The sequence below is a fragment of the Ctenopharyngodon idella genome, chromosome 13, assembly GCF_019924925.1.
Source record: "Ctenopharyngodon idella isolate HZGC_01 chromosome 13, HZGC01, whole genome shotgun sequence".
Taxonomy (NCBI): Eukaryota; Metazoa; Chordata; class Actinopteri; order Cypriniformes; family Xenocyprididae; genus Ctenopharyngodon; species Ctenopharyngodon idella.
The window spans coordinates 13574451-13602018 of NC_067232.1; the positions used below are offsets into that span (position 1 = coordinate 13574451).

Sequence of the window (27568 nt, forward strand, 5' to 3'; positions counted from 1 at the left end):
GAGATCACTGCTAGAAATAACATATGAAGTCAATTCTATATTCTTCCTTTTTTTTTTTTTGTGAGAGAGAAAGATGCTCTTTTTTGTGATGGTACACAAAGAGAGAGGCTGTAACAAATGCTGATACAAACAGAAACGCAAACAAAAAAAGAGCAGGAAAAGAGAAAGAGAGAGAGTCAGGGAGGAGGGCTGTTTTTGGATACATTTGTTTTATGTGTGGATGCGACACAGCATTGGAATGCATTGGACCAGAATACAGTTCTCCAGGGTTCGGCCGTAACACAGGAATGTTTCGGAGCATAGCTGCACTCATCCGTCAGCGCTGCAAGCCCACCCGCCTCCCCCCTCTACATTAGCTGCTACTTATTGCACTGGCATTAGCAGAGAACTGGAGAACACAGCTAATAAATTACTTTGCTTTCAATTATTTTCCCTCCCATATTTCAGCCCAAGGCATGTAAAGTAAACAGTGTGAGAACGAGAGGGGGAGAGAAAGAGGTTTTCTTAAATCGACCCCAGTAGCTGAGAGCCTCAGTGCAGTTGAGCTTGTAAGAGTTTATATGGCGGTGCTGCATACTGTCACTTTTATGAGTGTCTGTAGTCCATGAATTCTGCTCTAATGTAAACCCATAAACTCCCAGCACTCACGGTGGAGAGAACGAAACAAAAAAAACAGAGTCGGTTCAGGAAATATGCGCTTATTGAGTTTCATAAAATTCAAAAACTTTTGTTTGTGCTTTTAAGTTTTACATTTGCGGAGGAAAACAATGAAAAATAGATTGAAAAACCAGACAAAGTGAATGTTCTGAGTGCACTTTTATGTCCTCTGCTCCCTCAGATAGTTAATTGTGGATGAGGAAACGTAGGGAACGTAATCTGATCTCAGGTCAGGGCTTTTGGGCAGCAGCCTCCCGTTACAGTGGACGTTCCCACCGTAAAGCTGCTCGAACCTCTGCTCAATTGCACAATAATCATCCCTCAAATATTCACTAATCTTTCAGATTAACCACAAAGCAATTCTTCTCTCCTTCTTTTCCACATCCCTCTTTCTAGTCAGACCAGAAGGAATGCCTGAAAGTCTTCTATAGCTTAATAAATTCACTCCTCACACATTTGGACATGAAACTCTAAACCCATAGAGCGGCCTTCGGGAAAGGATACCCAACAGCTCTACAATTATATCGGAGGGAAGAGAAAATAAAGGGTTCTGTGTGGAAGAATATCCATAACCAGTAAAAAAAAGCCCTTTAGTGATTATGAAAGCAGACAGAGTGATGGTATTAGAAAACGGAAGGAATATTTACATATATAATCCAGTGATGTGTATATACAGTGGCCCCATTTATTGTATACCACACATAAAAATATATACACTACCATTTAAAAGTTTGGGGCCCCGTATGTTACTTTTATTCAGCAAGGATCCATTAAAGTGATCAAAAGTGACAGTAAAGACATTCATAATGTTATAAAAAACTATTTCAAATGTTTTTTTGTTTTTTTTATATACTGTTCTTCTCTATTAATCAAAGAATGAATAAAAATGTATTACTGTTTCCAGAAAACACTGAAAACACAACCATTTTCAACATTGGTAATAATAAGAAAGGTTACTTGAGCACCAAATAAGCATATTAGAATGACTTTAGAAGGATCATGTGACACTGAAGACTGGAGTAATGATGCTGAAAATTCAGCTTTGCATCACAGGAATAAATTACATTTTACAATCTAATAAAATAGTATTACTGAAATAATATTACTGTTTTACTGTATTTTTGATCAAATAAAAGAAGCCTTGGTAAGCAAGGTAGTTAATATTAACTGTATTATGTAACAAATTATAACACCCAATTGACTATAGTTAAAGGTGTGTGTACCTTTACATGCAAGTGAGGTCTTGCTCGCCGCCCCCAAGCTCAAGATTCCAATACAATGAGGCATAAATAATACAGGAGAAGCTCACACAGCAATTATAACTCTCAAAATGGATCATTACAAACAAAATGTTCGTGATGCAGCATATCAGATCAAGTAGGTATTGCATGTATTTTGTGACTGTTTGCTAACATTCGATTCTGAATGAGTTTGATAGCGTGCTGCATGGCTAACATGGCTAAAGCTAACATTACACCCCATTGGAGAGACTCAATAAGAATGAAGATGCGTTTATGAATTATACAGACTGCAAGCATTTTTGGGTTAAAAAAAGAAGAAGAAAATAACGACATAGCTCGTGAATTCATTAAGAAACAATGGTAACTTTAGTCACATTTAACAGTACATTAGCAACGTGCTAACGAAACACATTTAGAAAGACAATTTGCAAACATTACGAAAAATATATAAAAATTGGATTATGAATAGTTGGTATCGATCCATGTTTGAGAATCAACTTCTGTGCAAATCCTGTGTTTTACTGACGCTCGTGTGCTGGTGTAAAATGACTTGCACATACTGGTATATGAATTTATCTGGACACATTCCCTTAATAAATAAAATTACACCACTGCATCCTTAGTGGCTCAGATGCCAGGAGTTTATGGAGAGACTCATATGTTTACAAGCTCATATATCACAAGCTCAGGGACGGACTTTCTTGAGTGCTGCTGCCCTGCAGAGTTTTGCTCCGAACCAACTCACCTTCCTTCATGTACCTTTAGTAATCCTACAGACATTCAAATGTTTGATCAGGGTTGTAGCTAAACTGTGCAGGACAGCTGCACTCCAGGACCAGTGTTACTGGTACACCTTTATCGCTTGCGAAAGCAATGGCGGCGCCATGGGTGGAAACATACAGATTCAGGGGGCGGTAATATTATAAGATGATCCCTTTCACTCTAAAAAAAAAAAAAAAAAGGTGCTATATAGCACTAAAAGTGGTTCTTGGCTCGTAACCATAGGGGAACCACTTTTGGTGCTATGTAGCACCATATCTTTAAAGGTGCTCTACAGCACCTTTGTCAAATGGTGCTATGTAGAACCCATAAGAGGTGCTATATCGCATTTTATTTCTTCAACAAAAATGGTGCTAAACAGCACCAACAGTGGTTCTTTGGCTCGTAAAGAACCTTTAAAGGGGCTTAAAAGGTTCTTTGTATGGCAGTGGTGCTATATAGCACCTTAACCACCCCAAAGAACCACTGAAGAACCGTACAGGGGCTTAACAGGTTCTGTATACGGTAGCGGTGCTATATAGCACCTCAGTAATCCCAAAGAACCGGTGAAGAACCGTTGAAGAACCACTGAAGCACCAAGATTTGGTGCTATACAGCACTTATAGTGGTTCCCCTATGATTATGAGCCAAAGAACCACTTTTAGTACTATATAGCACCATTTTTTTTATTTATTTTTTTTTTTTTAGAGTGTACGTCACAAGGGGAGCGAAATCTGAACAGCTCGTTTTTTCACAAGCTTGCAGAGAAAGGCTTACCAAAACAAAGTTACTGGGTTGTCCTTTTTCACGTTTTCTGTTTTGGTAGATGCACTGGGGACCCGATTATAGCACTTAAACATGTAAAAAGTCATATTTTCATGATATGTCCCCTTTAATGTGATGAGCTATATCTGGAGGTCACTCTGCATGGACACTCAATGAAAACTGACTTTACTAAAAATGGCCAAAGGACAAGATGATTAAAAGCAATTGCAAAAATGGCTCAGAAAAGCAGCGTTATAGTTCTGAGAACACCTCTTGTATCATTTAAATTCAACTATAGGTTTGATATTTTGTTATATATATATATAATGCAATGACATTCAGACATTAAGTTTGATTAAGTGTCCAAATACTTTTAGGGACCACTATATATGCTACGCTGGTATTTTGGACTACACAGTACAGACTTTATTATTATCAGGTGGTGCTTTTGTAGAAATAACTAGAACCAAAGAAAATCAATAACGTGACGGTCCTATGGTGTAATAAATTCAAATGAAGGATGACAGCTACCTCTGATGGTGCTTTACACATACTGGCAACAAGTTGCTCCACACCCCACTGCCTCTCTCTCTTTAATTTATACATATTCCACTCCTGTGTCATTACTCACTGTTTCTGAGTTTCAAGTTAAATGCCACTTCCCTCAGATAACTGATACCGATCTCCTGCACATGGGACCTGTTTACACTGGCGCAGCTGATGGATCTTGTGCAGCCAATGCACCTGCACGCACACACACGAAAATACATACACACATGAAAGTACTCTCATGTACACCATTAAAGGTTTCATATTGTGTGTGTGTGTGTGTTCACTCCCTGACATCAATCTGGCTACTGGCTGAGTCTGTACAGATGGGACTGATTACTACACACACTCTCCACAGGTAGAACACACTTTACATCAAACACCAGCAGAACATACACACATACATACATATGTACCGAGTGCACTACATCACATGGAACGACACACATATTATATGCTCTTCATCAAATTTTAAAGCATGCCAGTACACTTGCACACATGCACAGATATTTTCACTGTGCTCTCATTTAAAGGAAAATGTGAGGTTTTCTTTTAGGAAGACAATCAGGCTATAGTCCTCCAGACAATATTTATTTTAAAATAATATTTAAATATCATTTACACTTTACAAATAGGTTATATATGTTTACATTACAGCTAACATGACATAACAATGAACAACACCATTTCTTCATCTTGGTTAATGTTAATTTCTACATACATTTTAATATTTCATGTTGTATAAATTAACATTAATTAATGTTTTATGAATTACCAATGAAGAATGGTATGTTTATAAACCTATATTAATATGCTGTAAATATAGCTCATTATTAGTTCATGATACCTAATGCATTAACTAATATTAGTTAATGTAATTAACAAAACCTTACTGTAAATGGCTACCATAAATAAATAAACAAATCTATGCGTATTGTAGTTCCAGTAGCTTATCATTCAGGGCAGCATTTTACTGTTTTCTAATGCATAACAAAACCATACCATGCTCCCCATTTCTCATCTGGTAACTGGATGCATAAGAGCATCCAAACAGCATGATTTACAAGCACTGTTATTGCCAGCAGTATAATCATTTATTATTCTCTGCATGCATGCCAAGATTCTCTCTCTCTCTCTCTCTCTCTCTCACTCACACACACACACACACACACACGGAAAACATACCACCAGACCTTTGATGATCTGTGTGTTAGACTTTTTGGGGTGGTGTGGGCTAGTAGTTAAAGATCTAGGCTAGAAACTGATTCAAGGTTTAAACCCAGAACTGTCATTAGCTAGCATCATTGGATCTTTGAGCAAGACTTTCAAGACACTTTTGGATTACAGATCAGTCATTAATAGACAGAGATTAAATGATCAGGATTATACATGTAAATAATTGATGTAACACATGGGATATCAGCCTCATAATTAATTATAATGATTAAATGAAATATGATTGAACATTTATTTTTTTTGTAGATGGTTTGTGCTGCAGTTATTTAAGCCAGATTTGACTTCCAACTCTAAAAAAACAAAAACAAAAAGAAACAAAACAACAACCAACAAAAAGCTGGAGAATGTACTTATAACCACATCCAAATATATTTATTTGCAAATCAATTACTTAGATAATTATTAGAGATATATTTTGGCCAATAATCGGTATCAAGCAGATAAAAGCAAATTTTCACACTATTGGCTATCGGATGATAGTTTAAAAACAGCCGATAGTCAGGGCAGATATATCCTGTCAATCAAAAGAAGGCAGGAAAATGCAATGAATTTGTGCTTTGTGTAAAGAAAATGCAAAGAAACCAGTTTGATGTTCAATATTAATAGTAATTATATGAATAAATAACATTCAGAAAGTTAAATTATTAATCTTCAGAATTTAGTTAATGTGTGTTAATATTAATTTGAGTAATGTGTTTGTTTATAACTGATACCAGTTAATCTGAAACAAGTTGATGAAATGGAGAGAATAAAGTTTTTATTTGCATTTCTTTGAAAATATAATAATTAAAAATACAATGATTAATTATTAATTATAATGAAATTATCATTAATTTAAAAGAAGGTATAAAAGGCAAAACCCCCAAACTTTCGGTATCGGTATCGGCAGATATCACTCTCGGCTATCGGTATTGGAGAAATTTAGTATCGGTGCATCTCTAATAATTATTAGTAGTATGATTATAAATGTATTTTACCCAACAAGTCCAGAGAAGTAATAGAAATATATATCTCAAACTCTTGCTCTGGCTCTATATCTTTTTCAAAATATTATCCCTTGTGCTTTTCGTATTTATTACTTTAACTGTCACGTTTAACAGAACTAAAGAAAACAGAGAAAACGAAGGACTGAAAGGGGAAATGGGAGAGTGTGAGAACTTAGCGCTCCTGTCATTTATTCAGGTTTGTCATTCTTTTCTAAGTGACTATTAAAACATTTTTACACACCTAGTTAAAAACATCAACTTTGTGAATCATGAAGTCATTTCTTAGGCAATATAAAACTTTTAAGAGATGAAGACTTTTACTTACACTTGTTTTGTCTTTCAGTCTCTACTGTTATCTTTCCAAACCAGCCATTGAGTGTGTTTACATGCATGAATCTCTCTTTATGCTGCCTTTCTATAACTTGTGTGTTCTCCCAAACTACAAAATATTGCATGTATAGTGTATTTGATAATATAGTCTGCTTATAAGATGCAGTGAGTATTTTAGAACTACTTAACTGTTTGAATAGCATAGAAGGCCCTTTAAGGACTCTAAGTCTGAGATATTTTCCTTAACATAATGTTTCTGATTTCCTGATAAATTAAATCCTATTTGCTTTAAATCCCCTCACCAACATGCACATGTGTGTTTCTAATGAGGTCTCATGATATCTTGCAATTTCCCATTTCAGACACCCTCCAGAGGAGCATTTTTCGTCATTTCACAAGGGCCTAAGTACAACTGATGCAAACACCAATTTAATAAAACATAATTTAAAATGATGGATCTCCGGTTACTTTGAAACACTGCCAATGTGACAAAGTAAAAGAGGAAGGAAAAGAGAAAATTAGAGAGAGAGAATGAGATGTTTGTAATGTCTCGATAAAACGTATGTTCAGAGTTTAAAAGTCCCTTGTGCTTGTAGGTCATTTTGCTAAATAAAAGCAAAGAGGAAGAAAGAGTTTTCAATAGTACATAGGAGAATTCTCACATTTCGTGAGCTCACAGACATGCTACTCTGAGCAACGTAACTTCAACAAATCTGTGACAAATCTATTCAGTGAGCTTTAAACATGTATTTCACATGTCTGTTAATCCCACCAGCCTACAACACAACACCTGAAAGAACAAGTGAGGGGCCAATCGTCAAACCAACCGAAACAAATTTATTTAGCACTTGCTCTCTAAAACTATGTCCTAACAAGAGTTGACACAATAAAAAGACCAATGAGCTATTTCTTCCTTATATATATATATATAATGAACCTTTTGTTGATCGCTTGGTTCTATTTCTGCAACTAAGTTGAACTGGGCAGCCCCACTCACAGTGAAATCTTAAAGGGTTAGTTCACCCAAAAATGAACAAATTGTCATTTACTCAACCCTCATGTCGTTCCAAACGTCTAAGACTTTCATTCATCTTCGAAGACCACACAACTACCACTTTGTTGCTTCAAAATGTTCATAAAGAGATTGTAAAACTAACCCATATGAATCAATCTGTTTAGTCTGAATTTTATACGACCATAGGTCGCGTTAGACTTTCGCACTGACCGTCATTTTGACGGAGAGGGGTGCATTTCCCAAACAACTATGTAACTCACTGCTGAACTACCATAGCACGATGCATCGTTGAACAAATCAACTAGCTAGTCACGACCAAAGCCACTGGAAGGCAAGCCTGCGACCTTTAGCCAAAAAAGCGTAACGGCTAATGCTAACGCTCCGCCTCTGGCGGTACACAGGGAAGGAGACCAGAGGCTGTTTTTGAATGGATGTCAATGGATGAGAGGCTTCACTATGCTGATTAAACAGCTTTTGTGGGGAAATAGCTAATCATTTAATTAATCAACAGCCTGTTTGCTAATCTTCAGCATGTTTTACACTAAACAATACTTTCGTTGGGAACTATATGTAGATTTTAGCTTGATAAAAATGTATTTTTTTAAGAGAAGGCAGACTAGGGAATGTTGCGACTGATGTCATTGCCATTACAGGATAGGCTGAGAGGTGCCACACATGATTAAGTTACCATTGGAGAAAGCGTAATGGCTAAGAGATACAGACCCTCTCAACTCCCTATAATATACAATTTCTGTCACGACTGAGACTTTTTTGCTATAAATTATGGACATGATATTAAAGGACTAATTCTCATTTTCCTCAGTTATTTTGCTTTATTTTCAGATTAAATCAAATGTTCTTACGTAGGCTACTAGAGCACGTACGCACATGCGCACTCTTCAAAAACGGTGCTTTAAATCTCTTGACAAACTAAAATATATAAATGTCATTTGTATATATTCGAAATAAAAGATATACATTGTACTTAATGTCAGCTTGCTTATTTTGATCAAGATTACGATTTATTAAGTCCAGATGTCATAAAAACAAGAAACCTATGCTTCTAACCACAGCTCGAGAGCTGTCGTTCCAACCACACAAGTTTGCGATGCAGTTTGCGAATGTTCGTTTGAACGATGATTTCGGGAAACACCAAATCTTGCTTTTGGATAAGCAAACAGGCCTAGGCTATACATTTATTTATATTATAAAAGGAAAGTTGAACAAAGACTGTGCGTCACTTTTCACCTTGAAAAGTTGTCGCGGATCGTGAGTGAACGCGATCATCCTTTCCGCTTTACTACTTTACAGAACTAAATAAACATGAAAGAACATCAGAAAATATGTTGAAAGATACAGTAGCTTACCGACATCTGTATCACGTCTTAATCAGTTCAGTGTTGGAAACAATGTCACGTAACATTATACCTCAGAAAAGCCATTCGTTGACCATAAACTTGATAGTCAGCAAGAAAAATAACAAAACAAACCGTTTAAATCAAAACGAACTGGATTATAAACTTAATTATTATTTAAGTATAAGTATTATAATATACAATAAAATGGACAAACTGGGTGTGTGTAATCAAACACATCGTTTTCATTTTATTCTGGAGACTGACCTCGCGCTCTGCTGCCACACTGGAGCGCACTCACCACCAACTGGACAGGGGTGGGAATTACAGTTCCATCAGCCTCAGTGTAATCTGTCAAAATGACGGACGGCCTTCAGATTTTTCCGTCACTGCAAAAAAAAAAAAAAAAAAAAAAATCCATCAATGACGGAAAATTTTCGGTTAACGCGACCTCTAGACCATACTGAATGTAGTTTTTTCTTCACATATAAATATTGAGAAGTGAACATAAACAAAAGCTCAACCATACTTGCTTGACACACCAGAACAAACCTAATTGGTTCTTGCAGAAGCTCAAACATGCTGCTTAACACACGAAAATTAACCTCAGTGGTTCTTGCACGTCAAACAAGCATGTTTACCACGACTGATGTGCGTCTTGATGAATGTTTATATGTGAATAAAAGCCTAAATTAAATCTGTTAATCAAATAAAGCAATCATGTCTCTTCATGATAGACTAAACCATTCGATTCACATGGATTAGTTTTACGATCTCTTTAACTTTTCAAAGTGGTTGTTGCATGGATTGTCAATGGAGGGACAGAAATCTCTCAGATTTCATTAAAATATCTTCATTTGTTTTTTGAAGTCTTACGGGTTTGGAACGACATGAGGGTGAGTAAATGATGACAGAATTTTCACTTTTGGGTGAACTACCCTTTAATGTTTTTGATCCAACATGAATTGCTAATATTGCATTTTAGCCCAGATGTTCTTCCTATTAACTGAGGAAAACGGGCAACGTAACGTTAACCAACCTGTTAACAGCTTTCTGAGTGCCATGGAGATGTTGAAACCATTCAGGTTTGTTATAAAAAGACATTGGACTGCTATCCCTGGTCTGGGATTTTTAGAGGCAATTACACTGTCATAATATCAGAACGAAAATAATATTAAGTGGAGAAACAAATCTGCTGAAATGTAGCAGCCAAACCTCATAGCTAAATCAAATGTGCTGAGAGAGTACTGGGTCTCATCAGATCTCGCTCAGTGTTTACAGTGCTACAAGGCACCAAATGCTCAGTACTGTTACCAAAATGACCCTGACAGCTTTAAACCGGACCTCACATCTTTAGAAGGTCAAAGGCCAATTAATGTAAAATCATTTTTTTACAGAGCTCAAAACATGTCTCAGTAAACCCGGTCAAGTTTAAAGTGTTTCGCTCCTGGCTAAAGATGCAAATGCTAGCGTTTTGAAGTTGTGACATCTGGAAAACATCAAGTCCTCAAGCTGGCTCCTAAAAGGTAGGACTAATTTTAATTATACAAATTTTTGAAACTTTGCTCTAATGTTCGTGTTACTGTTGCCCGCTTTGTTTAACTTTCGCCGCCGCTTATATCACCCTGCCATCAGTGCAGTGAACCCACAGAGTGGCGGAGCGTCCGTCGGCAGATCTTAAATCATCAGCAGATTAAAGAGCGAGCCGATCGGTACCTATAAACTCTGACTCTGGCAAAACACACTGGATTGTGGGACTCTGGGGTGAGAGCAGTGGATTTGCTATGTTTTCCCAAGCACAGCTGAAAGGCTCATCAACAGCTCCCTGATGGTCTAAAGTAAAGCGTGTACACACACAAACACACACACACACTCCTGGCGTTCTAAAGTGGAAGGTCCCACCAGATCCCCATTCCCAGATTCATACATACTCTATATAGAGACTCACTCTCTCTCAGTTTCAAAATCAGAAACCAAAATTCTCTTGAGGCTCTGTGGGTGGGCCGAACAGAAGTTGTAAAATGTTTCTGACCTTTAAACACACACATATGCAGAAACATATTTATTTTTCTATATTTCTGAGTGTTTGGAAGAAGGGTTAACTGTATTCATAATGTTAACTCTGCCCTCTGACACTTATTCGCCCTGGATTCGAAATTGTATAGACGACATTATGAATGGAGAGATCCCTTTGGAACCTGGGTCACAGTCATGACCTCTAAGGTCATTCACGATTCATAATTATATGACATTTCAGTTACAAAAAGCTTTCCACCCTAAAACTAAGATGCACATTTGATTGTTATGTTTAAAGTCGGCATGAAGTGGAAGTTGCGATAGTCTTTTCTTCCCTATTGCGACGTACTGTATATCCGAGTGAAATGGCTACTCAAACAAGAAAAAATTTAGAACGGGACTTGATTTTGTCCATTAGGAATTTACTGGATTGTTGGGTCATTGTTTGCTAATGCTGCGATCTCATGTGACTGTCAGATTGTCCTGCCCTCAAGCCAAGAAAAACACGTCATCAGAGAAGAGAAGAGAAGAGAATAATTTTTCATACATACTGCAATATTCCATAAAAAAACACCAGAATTGTCAATTTTGATTTTATGGTGACTTTAAACATAATTTGTGTGGCTGCATGTAGGCCAAAAGTATTTGCTCTTGAAATGTGATGTTTTATGAAACTTTTACGAACATCATTTGCATAAATCGGAGACTGGGAGAGTTGAGAGCATCAGCTGTTTAATTTATCAAAACGCAGCTTCGTTCCTCCCCTCTGGTTTGCCTAAGATCTGATAACACTGTTATTTTACGGCTTTATTGAAATGTTTTGCATTCAGCCATACTCGTTCTCTGGCTCAGAGCATTCCCTCAGCTCACACGGAGCTTGACCCGTGCTGACACTTCTGCTCAGCCATGATAAAAACATTTATCACTGGCCATACAGGGGTCAGAAGAGCGACTGAGGGGTGTTACACATCTATCCTTCGAGCTCCCTCTCTCTCACTTGCTCTCGTTATCCCTCCCTCTCTCGCACTCTTTCAGCCTGGACATGAGGGAAAGAGACCTCAGCTGAAGAGAATTTGTTTTCATGGAATCCTGCGGATATTTTTTTAAAAGGTCAAATGCTCCATCTGATGTTTTTTTTCTGTTCTTTACATGGTCAGTAAAGATAGAGGATGAAACATAGAGCAAGAAAGTGAGACAGGGATGCTGACATACTGCAGCAAAAATGAAGAACAGACTTGTTGAATAGGAGAACGATTCTACTAACCAGTAAAAAAAAAAAAAAACTCTTGCACTTTGGTCATCATGACAAATAGGCCTACTACATTTATTTAAAACTTGTTTTTCCAATATATGAAAAAGAAAGAGGATAACACTCTAAATCTCCTTCACTTGTTTTTAATTCCTTGCATAAATCTGACACATTCAATAATGTCAATAAAATTGATTTCAGTTATAGAAACACTCTGGCAAAAGTCATTAATAATAGCTCTTGAAAAGTGAAATTTTGGACAGAGTGAATTGTGTAATTAGTGGTTAAACTGTCATCAAAAACACAATAAGGCTTTACATTCATTAGTATTTCTATGTATTGAGTACAACTTGAAAGGCATTATTATAAAAGTATGATGCGTTTTGTAAATGTTGGCACAAAGAAACATACAGATTCCATAAAATGAGGTTGGAGGACAAAAATAACTAAATTTTCCTCAGGAATTTATGTCTGCTCAAACAAGTCCTTCTGTGGAAAGGAGACTAAAGATATTATGTAACATAATCAAATTAAAACACTCCATGACTTTTGTTCATGCTTAATCGATGTTCTAATGTTGGCTTTATCTCAGGGGTATGAAACTCAATAGGACGGGCTTAGGATAAGAGCATAGGGCTCATAAATTCGACCACAGGGTGTATGTTTGTAATTATTTAGCGAAGACTTAGTAAATGCAGATACTGTTGAAACGGGTCAAACCAAGTGCCTTCGGTTCACACCCTCTTCGTGAAAGTGGCTGACGTGTTCTTAAAGAGAGAGTGGACTTCACACAGCATAAATGCATTAACAAACATCTGACCCGTATTCATCTAGGATTTGAACACTAAACCTGTGCATATTCATTGTGAACATCATCATCAGCAGCAGCTGTAACACTTCCTATAAACGCATAATCATTTCCTCCATAAATACCATCCGGCGTGTGTCACTATTGAGAGGTCAGTCAAAAGATGATCCTTCCTAAGTCTAAACACAGCCTTTTACCCGTAAAGTATTAGAAACGCCTCTGAGCGCTTTCAATTATCTCAATCACCTCCAAAGCCATCTGAGCTAAAAACACAGCAGTTTCACGTAACCACGAGGGGTTCAGAGAAGCTACACCTCTGTTCTTCATTAGCCATTAAAAGCCTGTTGTTTTTGTAGAGGGAATAAGTGACCTAAAGGGGCATCGTTATGGCTTTGCGGTTTCAGTTTGAACGTAAAGCCGTGCTGGATTACCTCCCTGAGAAGCACCAAGCCCCATTCCATCCAGCTGACTCACAACCCAGCCCTTTACATCTCTCCAGTTCTCTTTCTCTAATATATGAACAGCTGTGATTGCTTTTATTAGCTAATGCATAAGTTTCTTCCTGATTTTTGCATTCAAGTGAGACTGGTAAGATCATTACTGAAAAAAATTAAACCCAAAATGACTATAAAAGAAAAAAATTAGCTGACCACGATTAAATAAATCATAGCTAAACACAAATTTTTCAAAACTACAAAAGTTTTGCTTAAAAATGCTGAAATTTTGTTGCCGCCGATAGTCTCGTGGGCAGAGCGCCGACATATAGCGCCGCTGCACTTCTAAATGCTAATTGATTAAACTTAGCAAACGACTGCATTTATGAATGGGTGGCCTAATTGAATCATTTACTCATCTGATTAATTTAAATATGCTGATTCTTTGAGGAAGAAAACACTGTGTTGCTCGGAGGTGCAGCGGTTTGTGGTGCTGTGCATTCTATTTTCTTTGACGGAGCAATAAATGAATGTGTTGTGGGTCTATAAAAAGTTACTCAGCAACTTGTTGTTTATTGAACTGTTGTATAAAATCAATGTTACATTTGCGATCGTGCAGATAGTCCGAAAAAAACACTCTTTCTTGTGTGATAACTCACGCATTGAGGTCACTATACAGCTATTCAAAAATCATTTTCTTGCGTATGCATGAATTTTGATCCTATACACTGCCACCAAGTGGCAAGTTGTTGTATGTGGAATTTTTTTTTTTCTCCAAACCAAGATGGCCGACGGCCAGTCAGAAATGCCAAGTTGCTCTGGAATATCAATCCATTCCTTCTATTCTAGCAGACTCTTGCAGGTAAAAAAGATGTTGTCGCATCAAGTTACATCTAAAAAATCATATCATTGTTAATTTTTTCAAGTATCACTTTTAGATTGGGAGGAAATTCTGATTAATCATCTGTCCACTAAATTGGGCATTATGCATCACTATATTTCAGCTACCATTCATACTACATACTGTGACTGTTGTTTTTGAAAATACTTCAGCTGCAGTACATTTATTTTTGGCTGTAAATAAATGTATTAGAATGTAATTTGCAGTTACATCAAAAAAATAATGGGATTACGTAATGTACGTTACTTGTAATACATTACTTTTCTCGTTACCTCAGAAAAATAATTGATTATGTAATGCATGTTACTTGTAAATTACAAGTACCATGCATTACATAATCAGATTACTTTTCTCATGTAACGAGTAAAGCATTACAAGTTGTAATGCTTTACTCATTGCATCAAAAAAGTAATCTGATTACAAAATGCACATTACCTGTAATGCATTACTTGTTACATCAAAAAGTAATCTGCATCAACTCTCTATGTAGTTGACAGTGAACGCAGTGCAGAGATTCTGTGTTCTACGTCAGAATGGCCGACTCTGTATTGGCTGGCTCCTGTGTCAGCATCACAAGCATGTGTCGTGGTGCTCACGTGAACAGCTTCAGCCAATACTGAGCCGGCGTTCGGACGTAAACACGGAAGCTCTGCACTGTGTTCACTGCATCAACAGCACAGAAGACTGACAGGGAAGAGGAAAAATTGTTGAATAAAGTCGTTATTTTTGGGGGGGCTTTTTTGTGCACAAAAAGTATTCTTGTCGCTTCATAACATTAAGGTTGCACCACTGTAGTCACATTGACTATTTTAACAATGTCTTAACTACTTCTCTGGACCTTGAATGTGGTAATTTCGTTGCTTTCTATTGGAGATAAAAAAAAAACATTTTGGATTTCATCAAAAATATCTTAATTTGTGTTCCAAAGATGAACAAAAATGTAATTTTTGGTTGAACTAACCTCTTAATACAGTATCTCTTCAGTTAAAACCAAAAACTCAAACTGTCTTTGAAAAAATATATGTAAAAAAAAAAAAAGAGTCATAATTCATTAAAACTCTTCAAATCGCATAATTTAGTGGAAAATGAATAGAAATTATCATTCTTTGTAAAGAAATGAGGCGTGAACATGTGAGAATGTATCATTATCTTTCTAAATATGCACTCTTTTGGCCTTCAAGCCTTAATGGAGCTGTTTAAAGTAGCCATGTGATCACAAATAATTCAATTCAATATGTGTGTCCTTCTTCTATGTGAAATAATGATAAATACCAGTTTATGGCCTGGAAGCTCGCAGTCAGAACCCCGCAGTCAGAACCCCGGCTGGCCCGTTTATAGCCCTTGCGTGCACTGGCACAACAGTGGAAATGCGGCTAATAATTTCTGACTGGCATATAACTGAACAAATCAAACAAACGTAAACAGGTAAAGCCCAGTCAAGCCCAGTAGTAGGCTACATTAATTTTTTTTTTTTTCAATCACAGATGGCAATAGAAAGGCCATAGTTCCGTTTGTCATCTTAAAGGGATAGGTCCCCCGAAAATGAAAATTTTGTCATCATTTCACCCTCGTGTTGTTCCAAACCTTCATGAGTTTCTTTCTTCTGTTGAACACAAAAGAATATATTTTGAAGAATGTCGGTAACTAGACAGTTGATGGCACCCATTGACTTCCGTAGTATTTTTTTTCCTACTATGGAATGTCTGGTTACCGACATTCTTTAAAATATCTTCTTTTGTGTTCAACAGAAGAAAGAAACTCATGCAGGTTTGGAACAACATGAGGGTGAGTAAATCATCACAAAATTTAAATTTTTGGGTGAACTATCCCTTTAAGCATTTTTTTGTCATGATAGTCCGAGATCCGTGATTGAGAACGAATTTCTTGCGATTGGCGGACAAATAATCCTTAGTAAATCATATGTAAAATTTAAATGGAAATGTAAGACCTAGGCTGTTTTTACTTTAAGTAGGCTACAACTCAGGTTTGGCTTAGAAAAATATGTTAACGTGCAGCCTATAGACCTATATCAGAACTAAGAGCATGATAGACGCAGGCAGGGGGCCTGTATTTAGACAGCCGTCAGTAGTTCAGAATTTGAGAGCAGCTCTCTTACTTCACAGACTTTGAAATGTTAAACTTTCAGTGGCTGAAGTGTTTAGATTAACGAAAGTGATGTAAATAGACGTGATGAAATATGTAAGTGAGCTGTAAACAGTTCTTTTTATCTTCAGGCAGCCGTGTGTGCGCGCGTGTGCGTGCATGTGCATGTGCAGAGCGCATTGTGTGTGTGAGCCGCGCTTTAAACATGCGCAGCTCGCGCTCGCACCAAATCTATTCTTTACAGTTTGTTTTCTTTTTCCCTCCAAAAATGTAAATGATGTCTAGCTGCTGTTTTTTATTATATGCAGCCGAAGAGTGGGCGCACGGCTTCCGTGGCAGGTTTTGCTGATTAATTTCCTGAGGTCAGGGCTATTGCGCTGTGCTCAGTGATGCAACATGGACTCACAGACAGCCAGAATTTTCTCATAAAACCAACAGAGCAAATTCGGCCGGAATAAACTGCATGGGCCTTTGCACTCAGCATTTTACGTAGGCCTATCTCTGTGTAGATGATCAGTAAAATTGGCTTAATGATAGTTTGATAGTTTATGCATTTTAAATCAGATAAAAGTAACAATTCCATTCTCGTATGAGAAGGGGAATTAAGCCAACTTCTAAGCTTAAACAAAACCTTCCAAGCACTTCACACATGAATACACACTCCCATTAAAGAAATCGATTGTTTGAATTTTTACTCATGATTGTTTTTTGTTCATCAGGCTTTTCAAACAAGCCAAAAACAATGACTCAGAATATAAGGTGTGCCAAATTTACGTCCAGATCTCAACAAACACACCTGAACCAGCTAAACTAAGTTTATGGGTCACTTGAAAATTACAGGTAGTTGTGTTAGAACACGATTGGAACTAAATTCTGCACGAAGGTAGATCCAGACTGAGCGCCTCTGCAGTAGCTGGATTGCAATTTTACGCGCTCTCGCCACCAGGTGGCGCGTATTGAGCGCTTAACAGATGCGCTCTAGCGTCCTTGCCCTGCTCTGATCCACTGAGTGTTTCTGTGCGTCTCACACGAATGAACCTGCAATCTGCATCTCAGAGGAATTTATGTGGTGTGACGTCACAAGAGATTTCCCGAGTCAACAAAACAGAGTTAGTGAAAATTAACTATTTATTTCCATTTTAAAAAAAAAAAAGAAAAAGAAAAATAGAGGGGAAAATGAAAAAGATTTTATTTAGCCTAAATCTTAAAAAAGATACATGCGTGCAGCAGTGCATTCAAAACGGTTGAAATCAACGTACACATGTCATTTAAAAAATGTGTCTATTTTCATTTTAAACTAAACGAACTTTACTTTCTCTCTTATATACACAACTGTGAAATTACGTGAATTTTTCACCTTCACAGTTTACGCTAACCTAGGTGTGTTTGACCCCAGGAGGAAAAGTTTATACCAAGAATTTCCACCGCACTTCAGTTCGTAAAGTGCTCGAGCTTCTTGAATTCACCTTTCCTGCGTAAGGAAAATGAAACTTGTGCTCTTAATCTGTCTTCACTGGGGTCGGGGTGACAAATTGACTAATGGTTTTGGGACGTTTAAAACTGGTCTCTCATTTCTTTCTCGCAGAGAGCACAAGTTAAAGGTGACAGTTGTATATTTACCTTAATTAATACAAAGTGAAGCTTGATTTGTTGCCGCCCCCACCTCGCACAGAAGCTAATTTTAAACAAGAATTCTCTGACTTTCTGCTTTATGCCTTATTGATGAAAGCGTTCATTTAATTAGACTTTTGTTACATGAACTCAGCTTAGAAATTAAAACTTCTTTATGTATGGAAATAATAATAGCCTAATAATAATAATAATGTGAGAAAAAGTAGGCTACATAACGTTTATCATTAAACGTATCGTATTTAATGCAAAATGTTCCCATTTTAATGATTTTCGTTTTTCTCTTTCCTTCTACTGTCCTCACCATTATATCATAAGACCTTTTATGCCGTAAAAGTTTTAAAAGTTGCAGTAGAGTTCAGTCCTCTGGCAAGTATACTGGGATAAAAGTCTGCATGTGTTTGGTCCTTTGGCGTTGAGGGCTGCTGTACCAGTGGAGGAAACTTCACTTCAGTATTTTGGGGGTTTGGCTGTATGACGTCGCGGGTTGGGTTACAATAAAGAGGCGGTTTGACTTTGGGACCACAAGACAGAGCTAGAGTAAGACACAGAGAGAGAGTTTCTACCCCGAGTAACCAAATACTCACAGCGCACAACCGCTGGACCACAGCTGTGCGAACTTCAGGGTTTTCCCGTGTCTCTGCTGCGAGAACATGCTGAGGAAGACGAACATTTCTCCGATCCGCGAGAGAGTTTTGCACTGAATTTAAAAACGCTGTGGGAAGACTAAGTGACTCTAAATCTACTTATTTTGGATCGCCCTGCTTCACCAAGACCTGGTAAATATTTTCTGGCTTTTTGAAATATTTTGACAAGCTTTTACTACTATTGTACTGTCAGTGATTTCCTGCTCTAGATGTAAACAACAAATGTGTAGCCTAATGGTGAAGTGCATTTAAGAATGAATTAGTAATGCGAGAAATTGCTTGCAAAGCATGACGGGTACAACTTGTAACACTTGAGCTGTTTAAAGGAAAATATTTAGAACAGTTGTTGAATTAACTTTATTGCAATGACTAAGTCATTTGTTGCTTAAAGCAGATAAAAGTCACAGCAAAGTAACTAATGTGTAAATGATGGTGTTTAATGGTGATCGGGTGATCAACAGGTGGGATGCGCGTTCCAAATTCGTATTGATTATAAATGGTGTGAACACGTTTAAAATGTTGTTGTAAAAATAAAATAATTTGTTTACACTACATGTTACTCAAACAAAACTAAGATTCACAAATGTCTGGTAAATTAAATATGTCGTCTGTGGAAAGACTTGAAACTGCTTTTATGTCACCCGCTGTTTTTCATTCAAAAACTGTAACAAATTCGTTCAAACAAATTTTAAACTTTAGATTGTATTATGCCTCTGTAGAAAGCTCTCTTTTTTCTAAACCATGCGTGGCCTTGGGGTCGGTGATCTCGAGTCGTGATTTGAATGGTTTTACATTGATGCTCGGTGTTGAGAGAATGAATTCATTTGTTTCGGTTTATTTTTAGCGCTATTCGTTCACCTTGTGTCTTGCGGAAGCAGCAAAATTGTCAAAAATAAAACGAAATATATTTTGTCACCCAAGAAAAATCCAGTACAATTAATCTTAAACAGCAGCAACTTTTTTAATATAAAAAAACCGAAACGTCATTTATTTTAAATTAATATGGACTGTAGCCTATATTGTTTTTTTGTTTTTTTGGTTTTTTTTGGTTTTTTTTTTTTTTTTTTAAATAACAAGGGCCTATTTTAAAACAGGCCTATGTATAAATATTTTTTTTTCTTGTCCCAGAATGATTTAGTTTTGCATTTAAAGTATTCTACAAGACATTAAAGCATAATCTAAATCTATCCAACAATTGAAACATTTCAGATATGAATAACGTTTAGCATTTTAGCCTAAAATATTAATGTAAAAAATGTTTTGTCATAAATTAATTGCCACATCTGTTGGATACCCCTGTCAGAAATGACTACTATTAAAACATTTAAGGTATTTACGATTTGTTTCATTTCTAGAGAGAAAATGCAACGAATTTCGATATTGCATCAAGCATAGTTCAAATATAAACCATTTAAAATGAATAAGTATTTTAGTATTTGGACTGTGACCTTTTCAGCTTTAACTGTTATATATTTTGATCTGACTACACAAAGTGCATCATTATGAATTTGACACAATATGCTGTGGCCATTATTTACTTTAAAATATTACAGTCAAATATTTTCCTTATGATACAGGAAAATGCGTTTTACATCAAACTGCAAACACAATAAAGAGCTAGGCCTTCTACCACAATACTTAAATATATTTGTATGTTTAGTGAACTGTTTGGCGGTGCTTAATGAATGGTGTGTTTCCCTCTCCCCAGGGTTAAGTGATCACATCCTCTCGGGGGGCTGCGTGGAAAAAGGAAATCATACACTTACATGATAATCGTTGCACAACTGACCAAAGACTCGTCGTTAACGCATGAACCTCGAGACCGTGATTAATTCCTGTAATACACGTCGAGATTTCTCTGTGATCTCAGTACTCGAGATAGGCGCACATTCACACCTACCGAGAGATAAAACACTGATGACCTCCGCGCGCTCAACGCGCAACTGATGAAAGCTGAGCAATCACAGTTATTGATAAGGAAGCTTACTGATAGACAGAGGCCACAATGAGGGCGCAAACTGTAGGCACTTGCCATGCGTCTGACAATATTCTTGGAGTATTTGCACACACTGATGAGTGTTTATGGTTTCAAATTAGGCATAACAAATTGGATTTTACTTTACAATATGTTTTATACATTTCTAAAAAACGTTTCATTTTTGAGGGAGACGTGTCACATTAGAGACCTAGCCTACATCCCAGGGTGGATGGGGGTAGCCGACCCCGAACTTAGCAAATTGCAGTGTGATTTTCGAGACTCTTTCACCACCTTGTCTGGGATAGACGTCTTTAGCTCCACAACACTGATTCTGCCTGGCGTGGGGGACAAAATCTGCGAGATTTATCGAGACACAGTGCGTAAATCCGACTAATTAGTCCCGGAAAAAATGTCCAAGCACTTGTGAAATCCCACAATTCAGAAATGTCTATTCCCCCAAAAGTTTCAACTAGCGTTAGATTTAACGGTTAAGCAGATAGTTCCCTAACACATTCCCCTCCGTCACTCGTTTTAAAGGTATGTGGACTTCAAAGGGTTAAGGGTACGAGCCTGTTCTCGGGAGCGAGTCCTGATCTCCTCTAATGACCTCCGTAAGTAAAAGTCAATTACTTCTGCGCCATGATCAGAGCGTCCAAATCCCCGGGGGAGCTTTGAGCTTCAGAAAGACTAATTAGGACTATTTCACTTTTTATTTACCGCAGATCAGACCCTCTCCGCATCATGATGAGTATATTCAACATATAAATATAAGCGTCATCATTTACATTTCAGACTTTTTAAGCTGAAAAAGTTTCTAGCGATGTGACTTCCTTTTTTTCTTGACTGTTCTTGAACTTTAGAAACATGACACATAGGCTATGACTTTAAAAATGTTGTACAACATTTGTAGCCATCCATCATAACCCGAGAACCATATCTGGCATCCCTATAGTTTCGTTTTGTATTCACAGTATAATGTAACACACAACACACTGTTGCGTTTCACGTGGTAGGCCTACTTATACAACTGTGTGAAAAAAAAAATCCTCCAGACACATGAGTAACACTGTATACACACCAAGCCTGTTTCTTTGAGTGTGTGTGTGCTTGTAGTTCCTTATGAGACAAAGAGGAGTTATTGTGCTTTGTGTCTGTTCTCATCCAACCTGATTAAACAGTTGAGGCAGGTATGTCACCTGCTGTCTTTCGTCTTCATGGCCATAGGCATATTTTCGGCATTCAGAAGACGCCTACGCCAAAATGTACATGCACACACATTCATCTGGCAGGCTTGAGCATTGCTTTGTGCTCACGTTGGAGTGTGCTCTTTCAATATGTCAGACAAGGTGCCTCACTTGACAAGTGCAGTTTATGTCTTGACGTGAGTGTGCGCGCGTGTTTTTCTTTTTCTTTTTAGGGAAGTCCCTTCAGCCTGTAAGGACCTAAAACAAATTGTTTCCAAGTAACACATAATATAGGCCTATAATATAACGGAAAATGTAAACATAGTGGGTGTATTCTCAATGGATGTCTGCAGGTGTATTAGTTTTGCTTTCTTTATTCATTTTTCTTTCTGTTTTTTTCTCCTACAGAAACTTTCTGGAATCAGACATGGGCAGTAAGACGCTCCCAGCACCCGTGCCTCTTCATCCCTCTCTGCAGCTGGCGAACTATTCCTTCCTTCAGACCTCCAACGGGCTGCATTTGCCTGCCGACCACATGCCCAGCATCTACAGTTTCAGCGCCCTGCATGCCGTCCACCTGCACCAGTGGACTCTGGGCTACCCACCGTTCACCTTGCCACGCTGTACCTTCTCCAAGCTGCCTGGCCTGGTGGACGCCCGCTTCCCTCTACCCTCAATCCCTCTGTTCCCCCATCTCGTCCAGCCCACCAAGCAGGAATCCCCCGGGCCTGGTTCTGGAGCGTCCAGCAAAAGCAAACCTCGTTTTGACTTTGCCAACCTGGCAGCGGCCGCCACGCAGGACGACGCCCTGAAGGCGGAAGATCTGAGCACTAACAATGGGCACGTGCGCTCGCCCTCATTAGGCTGCCTGCTGGATGTGGCCAAGCTCTCCTCGCCGGAAAGAAAACCCAGCCGTGGACGACTCCCATCCAAGACGAAAAAGGAGTTTGTGTGCAAGTTCTGTGGCCGCCACTTCACTAAGTCCTACAACCTGTTGATCCACGAGCGCACGCACACAGACGAACGGCCGTACACTTGTGACATCTGCCACAAGGCCTTCAGGAGGCAGGACCACCTGAGAGACCACAGGTAAGGACATATCAGTACACTGATCTCAGATCAGATGATTTAGAGCTGATATTAAAATACACTCCTGCTCATACCTGCCCATTCATACATAAAGCATACGGTAATGTGAATTCCGGCCCACCCACAAACTCCCAACCTCCCGCAGATTCTGTTCCAATCGTGACCTCATCATGAATTACTGCACCTGGTAATTCTCTCCTATCATTCCAGTTAGAAAATGACATGGGGTATGATGTTGAATATTTGTTATTAAATAATAATAAAAAAAACGAGTATATGTAATTATCTATATATATATATGTTATTCACATTTTTATATAAAATAACGATTTGAGCTTAACGTTAATGTGGTTAAAGTTAAGCCTCAAGCACTACAGATGCAAACAAATAAGTTTTTCTTTTTTTTTTAAAAACCACACCTGCTCTGGTGATTTATGACATTCGATATTCCAGTACAATAAGAATGATTTAAATTAGTTGAGACATGCTGAACAATCTCCTCCAATTCTTCAGTAATGATCTTGGCTCCTTTCCTCACTGACAATTATCACTAGATATATATCATGTTTGAGATTTAATTAACATTTGCAAACCCAAAGATTTGTCATAACAAGGCAACTAACTATTGCACTTCAATTTAAAATTGCCGTCATTTCAATAGTTCACATTTTTGGCAGCATGCTGAAACGCAGGATATTCAATCCTAGAAAAAAAGCTCAGACCACTTTAAAATCTGTGTTGTTTAAGTTGTAAACATGCCTACATCCATTAACAAACCACAACTATTCTCTCTCTCTCTCTTTTGTTCTCTAAAGGTACATCCATTCCAAAGAGAAGCCATTTAAATGCCAGGAGTGTGGAAAGGGTTTCTGTCAGTCCAGAACTCTTGCTGTCCACAAAACATTACACATGCAGGTCAAGGAGCTCAAACCAGCCAAAATAAAGTGAGGGCATCTGCTTCAATCAATGGGGACACTATAAAACAAAACCTAGTGACTCCAGCCAATAACATTCCAAGGCCACAGAGACTCCATCCGAGGGCCGTGGACCTCTGCGCACGGCTTCACGCACCAAAGATGGATTAGGCCTGACCAAAGAGCTTCCTGAAAAGGCATCCTTCCATAACCTACAGCCACGATGCCTTAAAGTTTGACTGATACAAAGGAATGGAGAACCCGGATGAGAAGTCACGGAACTGAGCAGAAGCTTTAACATGGATTTAAGACAATCAAATTGATTGAGTTGTTTAAGAAAGAACAAATAAGCAAGAAGAGCGCCGACACCAAAGAGAACAGCTATAGTGAGATCTGTGATTTTAGTCTGCACTGCTCCATTCCGAATGATCTGTTGTTTTATTTTTGTACACAGTGATTTTTCTAGATATTGTTGACATTGTCGTTGATGAAGGCAGACTCTTCGGACCTATGCAGTTACTGAGAGCCCACCAAAGCTCTCGCATTTAAAACCCGAAGTCAGTCGAGCAGTCGTTTCTTCTCACCAAAGACACCTTCAATCATGTAATTCCTCCTTTTGTACAGATTCCTTTTTGTATAACTGATATTTGGCACTTTAATCTGATTATTGTTTATTTACATGTATCACTGGATTCCTTAAACTTATTTTTGAAAATAAATAGTCGTTTCTGTATCAAATGCATGTTTGTCGTAGTCAATGCAAATCCTAACCCTATATAAAATTCTTCTCAGCATGTTTTTTAAATGTAAATCTGGTGATACACGATCACAACTGGCACAAATAAAGACGGTTTGTCTTCACAGACTAATTCAACATTAAACAAAAAGCAGGGATAAACAATGTGCTCTACACTTGACTGAATAAATCAATAAATAATGATCCGTGATGTGAAGACATGGATTGACTTCACATTGCCCTGGGGGACGACATCTGCTGCTTTCCTCATAAGCATCCTGATTCTTTCTCTGAGCTTTAGATCACTGTAGCTTTAAAAAGCCATCAGAGGGCAAGAAAGTTCATGTATTCATAGAGAAATCAATGTAAACAGACACACCTGCAAACACAATTCAGAGGTTAAATGTGGTTTTTAGAGAGATAAAAAGACTTGTTCTAGAATTATCAGGAGTGTTAGATCCTTGAGTCGGCACAAACTCTAACTAAACAAGGTGAAGTTGGGCAGATCTATTTTTAAACTCCAGAATTAGCAGCAGAGAGCTTCAAAGAACAAGGATCATCAGAGCCAGTCATTCTTACAGGCCCAGATGAATTGGCTCATTACAGAAACTGCGTTTCTCAACCGGTGCTCGGACCCACGCACAATTTAAAAACACAAATGGGCAAGAATCTTTAAAAACTCACCATTCCAAATTCAGACCACAACATCAGATTTATAGCCTCTGCTATGGTGAGCAAAGTGCCAAACACTTTCACAACATCTGTGATACAGTTCTTGCTCTACACCCAGAGCTGGTCTCTTGGGTTTGTTCACAGGAATGGAAGTATGTGTTTGTGAGTGTGTAGCATGTGTGTGGGTTTGTGTATGATGTGAGTTTCCGTGCACAGTCATGATTACTTTCGCCCTGACATCATCGCCCTTGGCTTGCAAGAAGTGGTCAATGGGCAGAGGAATCAGAATTCTTCTCAGAATCATCTTACAGTATGATGAGAACTGCAATGCTGTGTTATGAAGCAATTCTCAAAAAAAAAAAAAAAGGATTTATGTATAAATTTATGTATAAATTGTCAAAATGATTCCCGTTTACACTGCGAAAACAACTAAATATGCTGTATTATGCCAGGCCAGTAGTTGGCAATTTCACTTTGTAAAGAAAAACTATGTGCCTACAGACTGAACATGCAATAAACATGCACATATTGTCACCGTTTTCACAAATTCATGTTTTTGTAGTTTACACGGAGATGATAATGGTATTGTTTTCAAAAACTTGTACTTTAATGCCTGTTTTCAAAAGTTTGCATTTTCAGGCCCCCAAAACGCTGTCATGTAAATGAACAGCCAAAACGCAAACAAAGTTTTCTGTTTTTAGTTGAAAATGGTCTTGTGTAAATAGCCCCTTAGACTATAAGCTTTAGAAATAATTTTTGGCTAATTAATGATAAAAGGCATTCTTAAATAAAAAGGCAAACTTTATGAACAAATAAAATAAAATAAAATAAAATAAAATAAAATATAAAATAAAATAAAATAAAATAAAATAAAATAAAATAAAATAATTAAAAAATAAACAAAACAAAACAACAAAACAAAACAAAATAAAATAAAATAAAATAAAATAATAAAATAAAATAAAATAAAATAAAATAAAAACATTCAATATATTACTATTTATTTATTTATTTATTTTTTACCAAACTGAGTGTTTTAATAAGTAAGTAAGTAAGTAAGTAAGTAAGTAAGTAAGTAAGTAAATAAATAAATAAATAAATAAATAAATAAATAAATAAATAAATGCTTTTTCGTCAGATGGGCATCACAGGTAAAATAAATAAAATAAAATAAAAAAACAAAACAAAATAAAATAAAACAAAACAACAAAACAAAATAATAAAATAAAATAAAATAAAATAAAATAAAATAAAATAAAATAAAATAAAAACATTCAATATATTACCTTTTTTTTTAAAAAAAAAAATAATTTTTTTTTATTTACCAAACTGAGTGTTTTAATAAATAAATAAATAAATAAATAAATAAATAAATAAATAAATAAATAAATGCTTTTTCGTCAGATGGGCATCACAGGTAAAATAAAATAAAATAAAATAAAATAAAATAAAATAAAATAAAATAAAATAAAATAAAATAAAATAAAAACGTTCAATGGATTATTATTATTATTTTGCAATTATTTTTAATAAATAATAATAATAATTATATATATATATATATATATATATATATATATATATACACACACACTATATTCCACGGTCAACTGTTAGTGGTATCATAACAAAGTGGAAGCAATTGGGAACAACAGCATCTCAGCCACGAAGTGGTAGGCCACGTAAAATCACAGAGAGGGGTCAACGCATGCTGAGGTGCAGAGTGCACAGAAGTCGCCAACTTTCTGCAGAGTCAATAGCTACAGACCTCCAAACTTCGTGTGGCCTTCAGATTAGCTCAAGAACAGTGCGTAGAGAACTTCATGGAATGGGTTTCCATGACCGAGCAGCTGCATCCAAGCCTTACATCACCAAGTGCAATGCAAAACCTTGGATGCAGTGGTGTAAAGCACGCCGCCACTGGACTCTAGAGCAGTGGAGACGTGTTTTCTGGAGTGACGAATCATGCTTCTCTGTCTGGCAATCCGATGGACGAGTCTGGGTTTGGCGGTTGCCAGGAGAACGGTACTTGCCTGACTGCATTGTGCCAAGTGTAAAGTTTGGTGGAGGGATGATTATGGTGTGGGGTTGTTTTTCAGGGGTTGGGCTTGGCCCCTTAGTTCCAGTGAAAGGAACTCTTAATGCTTCAGCATACCAAGACATTTTGGACAATTTCATGCTCCCAACTTTGTGGGAACAGTTTGGGGATGGCCCCTTCCTGTTCCAACATGACTGTGCACCAGTGCACAAAGCAAGGATGAGCGAGTCTGGTGTGGAGGAACTTGACTGGCCTGCACAGAGTCCTGACCTCAACC

At 37.3% G+C, this 27568-nt stretch overlaps 1 protein-coding gene across 1 annotated transcript; it reads left to right on the top strand.

Moving 5' to 3' along the window:
- Positions 1 to 18548: 18548 nt before the first annotated feature.
- osr1 (odd-skipped related transcription factor 1) lies at positions 18549 to 24583 on the top strand. The gene is made up of 3 exons (XM_051916911.1): positions 18549 to 18812; positions 22251 to 22931; positions 23747 to 24583. Exons 2-3 carry the CDS (start codon positions 22270 to 22272, stop codon positions 23877 to 23879), a joined length of 795 nt encoding a protein of 264 aa, XP_051772871.1. The 5' UTR covers positions 18549 to 18812; positions 22251 to 22269; the 3' UTR covers positions 23880 to 24583.
- Positions 24584 to 27568: the final 2985 nt, after the last annotated feature.